Here is a 14299-nt window from a genome sequence, read left to right as displayed (position 1 = left end):
TCTGTGTTAGAAATCCATTAAAATCTTGGGTTAAGAATCCTGATTGTAAAAAGTCTTTTAAAAAAAATCTTTTAAAATCCCACAAAATCAATACAATCCCACATAATCTTTTAAAATCTTCAAGATTGTTTTTGTCAAAATATTCTCTCAAAATCCCAATCCAATACACCCCCAATTATCGGTGACACTAGTAGCTCTAATAATTGTATGAAAGACAAATATTATAAGGAGCTAGGCATTCATAAGTATTCACTGTTTTTTTTAGAGAATAATTATTCACTTCTGTACGTTAAGAGATTTATTTATATTGGAGAAGACCAAAGTGTAACTCATATTCTTCTTTTAAGAAAGGGAAATGTAATTTAAGCATATATGAATGGAGGAAAGAATTATTAATTTACTCAACCAAAAAAAAAAAACAAAAAAGAAAAAGGATATGCACATGTTCAGCATTACCTAATTCACATATTTTTCTTTCGTGAAATTTAATGAGACTTTTGGTGCATGTCATTGATAATCAGTTCTCATATTAAAAGTTAAAAATGATTTTTTTATTGAAACTAATAAAATTATATGCTTAATATAATAAATACTTTTTTATAATACTTCTTTATTTTTAATTTTATAACAATAATATGAAAAATTGATGTTAACAAAATCCCAAAATGAATGGCACGAAAATTACGATGGTACATTTGACGTAAGAAAATCATTTCATTGTGCAAGTTTTATTGGTAGGTAAACAGTACATCATTTCAACTGGTGTGAGGAGAATCAAGAATGTATCCTAAGAAATGCACAAATATTATGCAATAAGCTAGTTCTCTATCTCCCATATATATCTTGCATCCAATGTTAAACTCAACTAAATCCAACTACTTTCTGTTCAACTGCCTTTCAAGTTCACACCATAACACATAGGAGACGTGTCCCGCATGCACTAATTTTTCGTTATCATCAATGCACACACATTAGTGTATATATATATATATATATATATATATATATATATATATGTATGTATGTACATGCGTGTGTATGTATGTGATGGCTGCCAAACCTCTTCTACCCTCCACCATCTTTCATATCCTCTTTATAAGTTTCAACACCAAAACAATCTCAGTTTCTCTTCAGTTAATAATCTTCTTCACTTGGAATTAAGACCTAATGGAAAGCCAAGACCCACCAAACCCACCACCCCAAAACAACCCCTTCCTCTTCACGCCAAATTCGATGTTGCAAAGCCCTAATTTGGACCCTCAAGAGCAATTAGGGCTATGTGACATTGACTGGGGTAACCTTTTCTCTGCTCAAAACAGCTTCTTGCTTAATGGGGATGCCAACGATGCAATTGAATGTGCTTCTTCTTCTTCTTTTGTGGCTCAAAATAAGGTAGCTTGTGAAGAGGAAAAGGGAAACAAGGAGAAAAGGAAAGGTGGGAGGATGAAGAAAACAACACGAGTGCCAAGGTTTGCGTTTCAAACGAGAAGTGCAGATGATATTTTGGATGATGGTTATCGCTGGAGGAAATATGGTCAGAAAGCTGTGAAGAATAACACATATCCAAGGTATATATGTGTGTGTGTGTGTGAATTGAAATTGATTTGTTTTCTTTTACGTTGCATATATGCATGCATGCATATGTTTCTGTAATTTTGTATGGAACAAGGAGGACGCATGCTTCGTATGGGGGCACAAAAAAAGATGGCTCTTACCTCATGAACATAGATATATATACGAAAACATAGTGAATCAGTTAGAAAAGAATGGTATTTGGTCTATAGCCACTACAAGAGAAAAAGGGATTTTACCTGCTGTTGTTTTTTTACTTTATCTGCAGTTTTAAGCCTGTTAGATGAATCTGGAACAACTTGAAAATAAAAAAGGAATACTTATATATATATGTAGAGGAATGATTCAATTTTTTTAAGAATAATTTTTTAAGAGTTTTTTTTATCTTAATTATTTTTTTAAATCTAATAATTATAATAAATAATTAATTTTAATCATTAGATCTCAACAAAATAAATAATGAAAAATAATTCTTAAAGAATTAATATTTAAGTAAGTATATCATCTCATATATATAGTTTTTAATTGTTTTTCAGTCAGAATTAAAGTTTCACTTTAATAATTGACATAATATTTTAATGTAAAATTTTTATTATGGAAAAAATTAGAGAATAACAGTTTGCACCTAAGAATTAAAATTTATCTAATTAAAAAATATTTTCTAATATTGTGCTTAAATTGATGATTAGTGCCTTAGCAGTAATATGGATAAAGAAATATGCACTAAATTATCAAGATGCTTTCATTACCGTATTCATTTCTCAACCAGGATAACTATAATATGACATGTGATCAAATATTTAGTTAATACAACCAATTTATTAATAAAAAAGATATTGACAAATTTAGAAATACAGCCAATTTCTTGACATGCACCATAAAATATAAAATGAGACTACTGAATTAATAATATGCATTTTTGTTAATTTTGATGAGATCACTGAATGGCTTTGTGCTTCATTATCATTTTGAATTGCAAAAATATTGGGCAATAAAGAAGCTACTACCGCTGCACGCATCACACGTGCAATGTGAAGAAACAAGTGCAAAGGCTATCCAAAGACACAAGCATTGTGGTGACGACTTACGAGGGAATTCACAACCACCCGTGCGAGAAGTTGATGGAAACTCTAACCCCTCTCCTCAAGCAAATACAGTTTCTTGCCAGCTTGTAAGGTGGAACTGCTTTCTCTCCTACAACTACATGCATATCAAGCACATTTCGTTTATGTTTAAATATCATTAGTTAATCACGCACATGTAGATCAATTGCTGTAAGATTATTTTAACCTAACAATAGGTGTTGAGTTCGAGTACTGAATGTATTAAATACGTACTTGGAGGGAATTTTATTTTCCTCATTCATCGTGATTCTATCAACTCAAACAAAATTGCCTCCAATACAAAATATATATGATTTAGATAATAAAAAAATCATTAGTTATTACCCTAAAAAAATCTTTAGAAGGTAGATATGATGCATCAATATATTTGCTTAACAATATGTTGTGTGTGTCTATTTTACATTTTTCTTTATTTTTTTTTATTCATAACATTAATGTGAAGTATTTACTAGTTTTACTCATGATTAGTTTCTGCTGAAAAATTTGACTAATCATATTTAGTGGAGTCCCTGCTTCAATCATATTTTTTCATTTATAAGATTTGAATCCAAAACTTTGCTTAAAAAGATTAACTTAATATCTCTCATACCAATAACTTGTTGGTTCTCTAATTCATTTAATTTTATTTTTGTTTGAATTTTAGTTTTTCATTCTTATTTAATTTTTTATTTAAACAAAAGTCAAATCAATATGTCTATTCACACTTTTTATTTAATATTATTTTCATAAAATTTCCTTATTTAATTTTTTAAAACAAGAACAAAATTATATAAGTTTACTTCCTTAATATTGTATATGAAATACTAAGAGTGATAAAAATTAAAATCAATGATTATAAAAAAATGAGAAATCAATGGAAAACTAAAAAAAGATGGGATTTTAGGTCGAGTTGGAATCAAAGATGAAACTGCATGATTAAGCTCTATATATATATATATATATATATATATATATATATATATATATATATATATATAAAAGCTCCTTCTACGTACTAGCTTAATTAAGAGCTACTTGTTTTAAAGTTTTAATTTGCAATATAAAAATATGTACCTTAGAGCTTTTTATGAAAAGAGTTTGGCTCAAATTTTTTAAAGGAGAAAATAAGCTAAAAAAAAATTGGACCAAACAGTTTTAACCAAATGAAATTTTAGTCAATTTTCATTATTACTCGCATTGATTTACATAGGGGCGGATGCACATAAATTGCCCCCACAAGATGAATGTTTTTTGTTTCAACATATTTAATAATCTTATTTTTCCCCCATAAAAAAATTAATATTATCCCCATAAAATATTTTTAAAAAAACTAATGTAGAAAATCAAGAGATAAAAAAATTGACAATAATGTTATCAATTTACCTTTTTTAATTTTTATCGTTCTTTAACACTAAACAAATCATATTTCTGAAAAGAAACATCGTCCCAAACATAGAAAAAGATTAAGACACTCACAAAAAATTTAATGTGGTCACTAAAGAAATTTTTTGGATCTGCCGTTATTTTTATTTACTTGTAAGGTATTTAATTTGTTATAAAGTTGAAGATACAGTAATAGAATAGTTATTTTTCTATTTTTTTAAAGTAATTATGAAATATATAACAAAAAAATAAGATAAAAGAAGTAAAAATGTCTATAGCTATTTTTTATTCACCAAATCAGAGATACCTTTTCATCTCATATACCTTATCATTTTAAAAATTAATTAAAAATATTCATTTAACATCTAACTAAATTATATAACCTTAACTTTTTAGTTTGATATATAATTACACTACATATTTGCAAAGAAAGGTTTACTATCTATAATATATATAGGCTTAACCCAATAGTTAGGTGTAGTCTAATTAGTAACATAAATTCGTAGGAAAAGACATAAATTCGATATTTGTAAAATATAATTTTGGAAAGGAATGAAGAACCTCAAATATGATTAAACAACAAACAGAATAATTTACGATTGATTGTTGTTAATAAGAAAAATATAATATTCTTAACTTTGATTGTCTTCAGTAAATATACATATAGTATTTTTGTAGCAAAAACTATTGCCATCCAGGGTCCACCACCAATTGTCCAACTAGAATTGTCAATTGTGCCCGATGCAAATGTCCAACCCAGAGCTTACTTCTCTATTAAAATTTTGTGTATTTGTTATTAAACAAATCACAGATATCTTTCATACAAGAGAATCCCATTCATGAGTAGTACCACAAATGTCAACGATAGAGTAAATTTTGCGTGTTTTACATTCACCATCGAACGTTACACAATAAAAACTTATGTTATGTAATTTTTCTATATTTCAAATTGCAGTTCTCTCAGATTTTTTTTATATATAAAAAAATAAATTACACTCCAATTCTCAATGTTTTGATTCGAATTGCATCCGACATTTCTCATTTTTTAAATCCTACAAAAAATTTCTTAATTGTTTAATTTACATTATAGTTAAACTTCTCCTATCTAAACATTATTTAATAATTTGTTTAATAATTTAACAGGAAATAGACACATGTTGATTATATAATTTTTAATGAAATTTTATGTCTAAAATACTTTTTTATTCTCAATTTCATAAAAAACATGATACTATTTTTAACGTGAAAACATTTTAACACTCTTTTTTTCTCTAATTGGACGTGAACCCAACTTTTTTTGGATGTGAACTCGCCTTATTGATATAATGTATAAAACCTTTTCTTCTTTTATTTAGTTCAATTTTTTTGTACGTGTTAGCAGAATTTTGTCTGATCATATATTTCAATTAACGTTACTTAACAATATTAATAAAAAAAAATAAAAATAATATAAAAAGGTGAGGAGTATTGAATGTAATTAAAGAAAAAACACAAGAATTCGAGTGTAATTTATTTTATATAAAAACTTTGGACTCAAATATATACTATACTATTAGGGACGGAATCCATAACCATTAATTTGTTTTAAATTCAATCACCATTAATTAATAGATATATTATGGTTTAAATACTTATATTACTAATTTTTTTCTACTGACGTTATATACCTATCAGTGCTTCAATCACGCGATCACAACTTTGGAACCACTTACAGCCAGATAATGCCAAAGAACGAATAATTTGTTTTCAACTTTTTCATCAATTATTGCAGCACCGCATATTTATCCGAAAACAAAGCCATGCCAGATTCTACGTTTTGTTCTCTTTTCCGATACATTATATATGTTTTTCTTTTCTAAAATTTCAAATAGGTAGTCATATATATTCCTGCATAAACTTTTTTTTTCTCCTTTCAGATGGATTTTTTTTAGTGAATAGTAAATGGGTGTGATTTTTCATTAATTAATAATTAATAATTAATAATTGATAGTGACAACTAATAGAAATATCAATAGTGACAAATTAATATTAACGATTTTTTTTTTCAATGCCAATGGAACACTTCAACTTGGAAGTGAAGAGACACCCATGAATCTTTTTGTGGGGCTCTCTTTTTTTATTTCCTCCTTAATTTGAGGTTAATATTCCCAAAAGAAGAGAGAGAGAGAGAGAGAGTATCTTTCACCCTTATTACAAGGACTGGCACGTTAATTAAGCTTCACAATTCATTCACACATTCACAATTATACCTTCATTTACAAGATTCACTTTCATCTCTCTTCTCACTAACGTACGTGATCACACTCATCATCATCAATAATGGCGGAGGTCAGTTTTCTCAGCAAAATATTCTCCCCTCGCCGCCCCTTCTTTCTATTCCTCCTTATTCCATGTTTAGTGATTAATCATTCATTTTCTAATTTTTATATCCGCAATTTGTGTTAATCTTTAATTTAACCAAACTCTTTAAGAAAACCGATGCATGTACTTGGATAGATCTATAACAGATTCACTCATCGATTCATGCATGAATGCATAAAGCATAGTACACCAACCCGTTTTACTTCACCCTTAATTATTACATATATATGGTGAAGGAAAAAGGAAGGAAAGAAATGAAACTTGACATTTCTAATAAAAATAATAATTATTGATAAAAAAAAACTCACCATCAATTTTCCAAACAAAAATGATAATAATACAGATACTTGATTGTGTTTATATTTCTAGTTTTTAAAATTTTTAAGAATTAAGTTTTAAAAAGTAAGAGTGAATAAGAAAAATGATTGTTTAATTTCCGGTTTTTAGAGATATTTGTATACATATTATTTAGAATAAAAAATGTTACATTTTATACTTAAAAAGATATTGTTTAACAAAGAGGCTTAATTTAGTTGATGAGTATGGTCCGTGACTAGTTATATATATATATATATATATATATATATATATATATATATATATATATATTCCCAAAAATAATCTCATACCATTTCATCTAGGAAAAAATAAAATAAAAAAGTATTTTGCTAAGGTAAACTTTGATCTAAAATTATCCAAAATGGGTTGGTGTGGGGTAATTACAAGGCACGTACGTAACACGTGTACACGCTTCACTTAGACGGCTACACGACATCAAACGGAATAAAACGACACGGATAATGAGCATTAGTTCCCTAATCTCATCATCATCGGATCTAATCCTATTCCCTTGTGTTGTGCCTCCAAAAGTCACGTGCGACGACGCGTTGTCACGTGTCGACACCGTGTTGGGCCTTTGTGTATAAGAATGCGTGTGGGTTTGGGTGTTAAGGTGTCGTTGGGTGTGATCGGTGTGAGTCTAATATTTGCAGTGCTGAAAATGTCGCAGTTGTTGGACAAAGCCAAAAACTATGTTGCGGAGAAAGTCACGAACATGCCCAAGCCCGAGGCGAGTGTCACCGACGTGGATTTCAAGCGCGTGAGCCGCGACAGCGTCGAGTACTTGGCTAAGGTCTCTGTTTCCAACCCTTATTCCACTCCCATTCCCATTTGTGAGATCAAGTACTCCCTCAAAAGTGCTGGCAAGTTAGTACCCTTTTCCATTGATGTATTGTTGGCTTAATTGGTTTTGTTTTCATTTTTGTGTTTGAGATTTTGAGTCAGTCATCTCAATCATGAACCACTCATGCATCATGTTGATTTGCAATCGAATGGATGTGGTGGTTGGATTTTGCAGATCTGTTTGTATTATTAATTTTAATCTGATTTCGCTGTGTTGAATGTCCTAAATAATTTAATGAAAATACTTTTCAAACAAGTATTTCTGTGTCTTAAAACAGTTAATCTTTTATTATTTGTGATGAAAATAAAAATTATTTATTATTATTTTTCTTTTAATTGCATTTTTTATATGAATCCAATTAAGGATGTTGAATTTATAACACCATGTTGGTATTTGAGTTTAATATACTCTCAACCGTTGAAAAACTAACATAATATTTGTTATAAAAAAAATTGATAAACTTATTCTAAATTATGGCAAATATATTATTTATTTTTTAATATTTTCTTTTATATGATTTTTTAAATTGAATAAGAATTATAAATTTATAATAGACATTAAAAGTGACAATAAACTCCCTTATTCGCATTGTAAAATCTGCGTTTCTCATGTGATATATATTTTTTTTTTCTTTGTTTGCATTACTTATGTCCTTGATTTATTGTTACTTTAGATAAGAATTGATATTGTATTTCTTTGCCTAATTATTTACATTTGTGTTTTGGTTGGTTGGTTATTGGTGAAGGGAGATAGCATCAGGGACAATACCTGACCCAGGGTCACTGAAGGCAAGTGACACAACAATGCTGGATGTGCCAGTGAAGGTGCCTCATAGCATATTACTGAGCTTGGCAAAGGACATTGGTGCAGATTGGGACATTGATTACCAATTGGATCTTGATCTAGTTATTGACCTTCCTGTCATTGGCAACTTCACCATTCCTCTTTCTCAGAAGGGAGAGATAAAGCTCCCAACCCTCTCTGACATGTTTGCCTGATTCCAACAAAAGACATAGAAGAAAGAAAATAAATCAATAAATACACCCTCCATCATATTTTCCTGTTGTATCAATTTGGATTTTAGTTTTTGTTTTCACACTTCATTATGCCTTTTTTTCTTTCTTTCCTTTGTGGATGCTTTAAAGTATAAACTACACATCATAATATTTCATATAACAGACATGGTTTTGGTACTCCAAAAATGTAAACATTGTTGGTATTAAGTAGTACTTTTTCCAACAATGGCAAGTGCATTAACATAAAAAAACAACCTTTCGCAGTGGCTAAGGTCGGCCCTGAGGATCACTTTTGGGTGCGACTGCATGAATCCGTGCTTAAAGACGACTCAAAAAAAATCAAACACTTTAATGTGAGGAAAAAAAAATTTCAATTTCCTTGTTAATAACTTTTTTTCAAAATTCAACTTATTTTTTTTTTAGATATTCTAAATTCAACAACGACCTTTACTTATTGTATGTAACAAAATTAAACTCTTATTTGTATGTAACATTTTGTATTTCCACAAAAATTATTGTAACAAAATTCAATTTTCAAGTATTAAAGGTAAAAAAAATTAATTTCCACAAAAATTAAACTCTTATTTGTATGTAACATTTTGTAAAAATATTTATATTTCAAAATACTTGTACATTAGGAGTCGTTATTGTTTCACCTTGGATCCCTAAAAGGTCAGAACTGGATCTAACATTGACTATGAACGTTATTAACATTAAGTAATACTTTTTTCAGTTACAATGACATAATTTTTTTTTTTGCAGCAACATTGGTCATGACAATCAAATGTAGTTTCCAAATGTCTATTTTTCTTAATAGCTTAATTGTTGCTAAAAAAAGTCAAAACAAATATGATTTTTGCCATTAGTGGTTGTTTGCAAATGGAGTAAGCTAGAGAAGAAGTAAATAAAATAGATTTAGGTTTTTAAGCATGTTTAATTATCCACAATATATATCATGTGCACATAAATCTTTAAGGTTACTCGGGTCTTGTTGAAAAAAAAATATTTACAAGTCTAAATGGAGTTAGACATGAAGTTAATAAAATAGATTATAGTTTTTAAAATAGATTTACTCTTATCATGGGAACATGAACCAAAAAAAAATATATCACGAGCACATAAACCATAATTTTACACGTTTAAGGTTTCTCTGTTCTTGTTAGCAATGAACTTACAATTCCCATGGGGACTTTACTGGTTACACAGAGACATTTGTTTTGACAAGAATTAATTACTGTTAGTTTCTGACTTTCTTCGTAGAAATGTTGCCTAGTAGCTGAAAGTTCTCCCTTTGATTATAATGATAAAAAAAATTGTATTTATGATAGATCATGTATTCACCCATGTTAAATAATGATACTAATTTGAGTGTACTTATATAACCTTTTGTTTTTTCTCTTATTTTTATTTTTTATAATGATTAAATATTTTGTTCTATTACACTATTATGTTGAATATATATATATATAATAAGAATATAAAAGTAGAAAAATATAACAATAGTATTATAATAATAAGAATATAAAAGCTAAAGAGAAAAAATATTGTTAATTTGGTGGCAAAGTAGAAAAATATACATAGTGAAACATTTATGAAAATAAAATAAAATTATCCACCACAAACTCGAAGTAAGCCGGTCTACTCTGCTCATACACTTGGATTTAACAAGTTTTAGCCCTTTATAAAATAAATTATTTGAATTATTTTAAAGGTGCACATTACATTCGGGGATGTAGCTCAGATGGTAGAGCGCTCGCTTAGCATGCGAGAGGTACGGGGATCGATACCCCGCATCTCCATTTTTGATTGTTTATTAAGTTTTTTTTTATTTTGTCGACTAAAATAGAAATTAGGTGGCAGAAAGAATCATAATTTTTGATTGTTTATTAAGTTTTTTTTTATTTTGTCGACTAAAATAGAAATTAGGTGGCAGAAAGAATCATATATACTGATTTTTTAAGTTTGGCTCGAGGGAAAATCCAAATTGCCATGTGGCTTAGGTAGTTTATGACAACAAATAATATCGACACAAGTTTTTTTGCTGACAGGAAATCAACACCAGTGGAACCTAAGATCGTGGCAGGATGTGCTTAGCTTTCATTTTCAAAGAACTAATAATAAAAGTGAGATATTAGGGAAAAAATTGACAAATGTAATAAAGATGGTTAAAGAATGTAATAGTTCGAGAAAGATCGAGGGAGGTGGCACAACATTGGGTCTAGAGTTAATGTGTTGTGTGAGTAACTTTTGGTTTCTAAGCAAGAAGGCATTTAGGTTTGGGCTTGTAACATTTTGGCTTCTTTTTTTTTCTCCCAAACCTGAACATGATGACTAAGTAACCCATCCTCTTTTTATATCATAATTATCCATTATGTCCTTTTTTCTAAATGGGACACATGCCTTAGGACCTCCTTTTATCTTTCAAAAATGTTTTTTTAAATAACATATAACTATTTTGAAATGCGGCTATGAAAATATATTTTTAGTAGTCATAAGACATACCTTAATCAAACCACTTAAGAGTCATTGTAACATGTAATCATTAACGTAACTATAGATTGAGAAATGAGTGCTTATTTGAATGTACTTAAAGGAGAGAATTTATTGTCAAAAGTTCTGCTTTGTAATTAAGGTGTATATATAAATGAATTAATGACAAATGTACCTTGAAAAGTAGTAACATATTTTCCTTCATGTGGTATTACTTGCAGGTGCTCAACCATTAGAATTTCGTTAAAGTTTATGGCCATTGTCGTGGAAGCTGCTGCTAGAATCTTTCAAGTGTCGTTCGAGAAGCCCTAAAGGTTCAAGGAGTATCACACCAAGGAAAAAAAAAGGTAATGAAGAGTTTGTGTGGTGCACTAACGATGATAATTAATTTTTTTTTTATTTTAGGTTTAAATAAGTTTTTGATACTTATAAAACATGGGTGCTTTGATTTTAGTTCCTAACCTTTATTTTTGTTTGATTTTGGTATCAGACACATTTTTATTTTTGAGAATTTGTTTCATTTTGGTATCTATTATATTTTTGAAAAAAATATCTATCTTGAAAACGACATAGCTATTAGTAATTGCTAGCGTGTGATTCCATTAATTGTGTCATCAGTTAACACAAGTTCATTGAAAGATAGTAAAATCAAACATAAAAAATATGAGATACTAAAATTGAGAAAATTAAAGTTTAGGTACCAAAATCAAAACACTTGCTTTACATGTACTAAAACATTTTTTAAGCTCGTTAAAAATAAATCTTATTTAAGCCTTTTTTAATTAGCTGTCTTTTATGATATTATTTTTTTAAAAAATTAATAATACATTAGCATTCTTTAGATTATTTTCGACTTATATACTTTTGCCCTTGATTTTTTTTAGAGAATTTCCTTATAAATATTTTTCTAAAAAAATTGCAAGACATATGTTAAGTGTTTTATAAACAAAATTGTACCCTAATACATAAAAAAAATGTATGAATTTAATTAACATCATATGAAGTTTTTTTAGATTATTCTTGTGGAAAATTTTCAAGTAAATCACAAAATTCATAAAAAAAAAGAATTCTACGTGAAATTCCACAAGAAAAATCATGCGCAAGAAAAATCTGAAAATTCAAGTCATATTATATATATAAGTCTTCCTGTACAAAATGAGGACATAAAAGTCAGGAAAAATGAGTTTGAAAATGTAAAAGAGAAAATAGTTTTATATTATGAAAAGAAAATCAACTAATGAAGCTGATGTGATGAGATTATGATTCCATATTATTTTTTCTATTTTCTTGTTTACTTGTGCCCGAGTGCAAAGTAGGCAATGTTATCTTAAGCTAAGGAGAAGAGATAATGCTAATTTGGAGGCTAAGTAGAAAAATATCCATATAGTCAAACATTTATCAAAATAAAATTGCCTAGTCAAAGATGGCCGACTGATTTGTTTATTTATAATTATTTTAGGTGTCTTTTGTTTTCAGTTATAGCATGGTAGTTTCTTTGGTAGAGAAAATTCAGATAATGGATTAGGTAATTGGGGATGTAGCCCAGATGGTAGAGCATCTCCATATTTTGGTTTGTTTAGTTTTTCCATTTGTTGAAATTGAAAGCAAGTAAAGTGGGATAAACATACTGATTTTTTTTTGGGAACAAGTTAAGTAGCCCGTAAGATAAATTAGTCTGAATACTGATAGGAGTGGGGGCAGTTTAAGCTGAACTGTGTTGTTATAAGGAGCAGGTTGCCATTCAGCTGCTTTCTAATGGCTTTGAAGATTCTCTCATTCCAGTTATGTTTTTGGTTCAGAATATTACTTCTTTCTCAAGTGGGCAGGAAGAAGATTTATCTATTACGTACTTATTTTATAAACATTACCCATTTCAGTGAAAATAAAGTATATTTATCTCTTATTTTAATTAAAGTTTTAACACAAATATATATATATATATATGAGTCATCAAATTATATCAGTATAATTTTAATAATTATTTGATAACTATAGTATTATTTTATAATTTTTAATTTAATAATATTTTTTAAAATTTATCATTAGATTAAAAATTTATTTCATATAAATTATATATATAATTTTATATTAATAAAAAGTTATTTTTTTATCTCATTCATATAAATTAAAATAAATTAATATAAATATTTTGAAATATATTAAAATATGAATCATTTGATTACTTTTTTATTAGTTTATTTTTTTTATAAAATTTGACATAAATTATTTTGGTAATATGTAGATATAATTCAACTGTTGAATTCATAAAAATCATATTTTGTATCAAATTATAAAAATAATATAATAATTATCAAAGTTACATTGATATAATTTGATCCTCATATATATATATATATATATATATATATATATATATATATATAAAAGTTATTTCTTATTTTCATTATTCACTTTCTTGAAATCTAATGATTGTAATAAGTAATTAATCTTAAAAGAGTTATTCTTTGAGTAACTTGGTCTTTCCTCTTTCTATATATAAAAGAATAAATTTTGGATGAAAATCATTCTCAAACCATAAAGTGAATACTATAAGACTATTTTATAATTGACTCAATATTCAAAAGAAAAGTTATATGTTGATCTTTTATGTTTTAGTGTTTTTTTGTTTTAATATGTTAAGTTTTAAAAGTATTATTTTGATTCATTATATTTTATAAGGGTTTTATTTTAATCCTTTTTGATTGGAAGGTTAAATATGGTAACGAAAAAGTGTGATGTGTTTGTTAACATTGATTAAGATGATGAAGTAAAATGTTAATTGAAACATCATTGTTTTAAATGATTCTAGTTTGATCTTTTATATTTTTAAATGAATTTATTATGATACTTTAAGTTTTTTTAAAAGACTTCATTTTGATTATCAAGTTTGCAAAATGATACATTTTATTACCAATGCTTATATATAATTTTGGAGTCTAATGAATATAATTGATGATATTCAATCAAAATTATTACAAATTTTATCTTAGAAATTATACAATAATTTTAAGAAGCACTTCCCAAACCAAATATTGTGTAGGTTTTGATTACAAAGACTTTTGTGCAGTCAAAGTCTAATGGTAATTGAATATATTCTTCCAAAATTGTCACAAAAGTTATCTTACATTACATCAGTACAATACCTTCAAAAAGCACTTTCCTAAGCAAATGTTATAGAGGAATGTCAAAGA

At 27.7% G+C, this 14299-nt stretch overlaps 2 protein-coding genes and 1 non-coding gene across 4 annotated transcripts; all 3 read left to right on the top strand.

The window, feature by feature from the left end:
- The first annotated feature begins 1033 nt into the window (after positions 1 to 1033).
- Positions 1034 to 2937, top strand: LOC114397635 (probable WRKY transcription factor 43). Its single transcript, XM_028359777.1, has 2 exons — positions 1034 to 1568; positions 2570 to 2937. The coding sequence occupies exons 1-2, from the start codon at positions 1168 to 1170 to the stop codon at positions 2745 to 2747; spliced, it is 579 nt and encodes a 192-aa protein (XP_028215578.1). The 5' UTR covers positions 1034 to 1167; the 3' UTR covers positions 2748 to 2937.
- A 3297-nt stretch (positions 2938 to 6234) lies between these two features.
- LOC114394507 (desiccation protectant protein Lea14 homolog) lies at positions 6235 to 8795 on the top strand. Of its 2 annotated transcripts, XM_028356100.1 has the most exons (3): positions 6235 to 6386; positions 7429 to 7625; positions 8348 to 8795. In XM_028356100.1, the coding sequence occupies exons 1-3, from the start codon at positions 6378 to 6380 to the stop codon at positions 8598 to 8600; spliced, it is 459 nt and encodes a 152-aa protein (XP_028211901.1). In that variant the 5' UTR covers positions 6235 to 6377; the 3' UTR covers positions 8601 to 8795. The 2 variants fall into 2 exon arrangements, with proteins under 2 accessions (XP_028211901.1, XP_028211900.1); XM_028356099.1 differs by lacking the exon at positions 6235 to 6386 and having other exon boundaries at positions 7235 to 7625.
- Positions 8796 to 10344: 1549 nt separating this feature from the next.
- On the top strand, positions 10345 to 10417 carry TRNAA-AGC. Its single transcript has one exon. It is a non-coding gene; the product is annotated as a tRNA-Ala (tRNA).
- The last annotated feature ends 3882 nt before the right edge of the window (positions 10418 to 14299 follow it).

The sequence above is a fragment of the Glycine soja genome, chromosome 18 (genome assembly GCF_004193775.1).
Source record: "Glycine soja cultivar W05 chromosome 18, ASM419377v2, whole genome shotgun sequence".
Classification (NCBI taxonomy): Eukaryota; Viridiplantae; Streptophyta; class Magnoliopsida; order Fabales; family Fabaceae; genus Glycine; species Glycine soja.
This window is presented reverse-complemented; position numbering and strand designations above follow the sequence as displayed.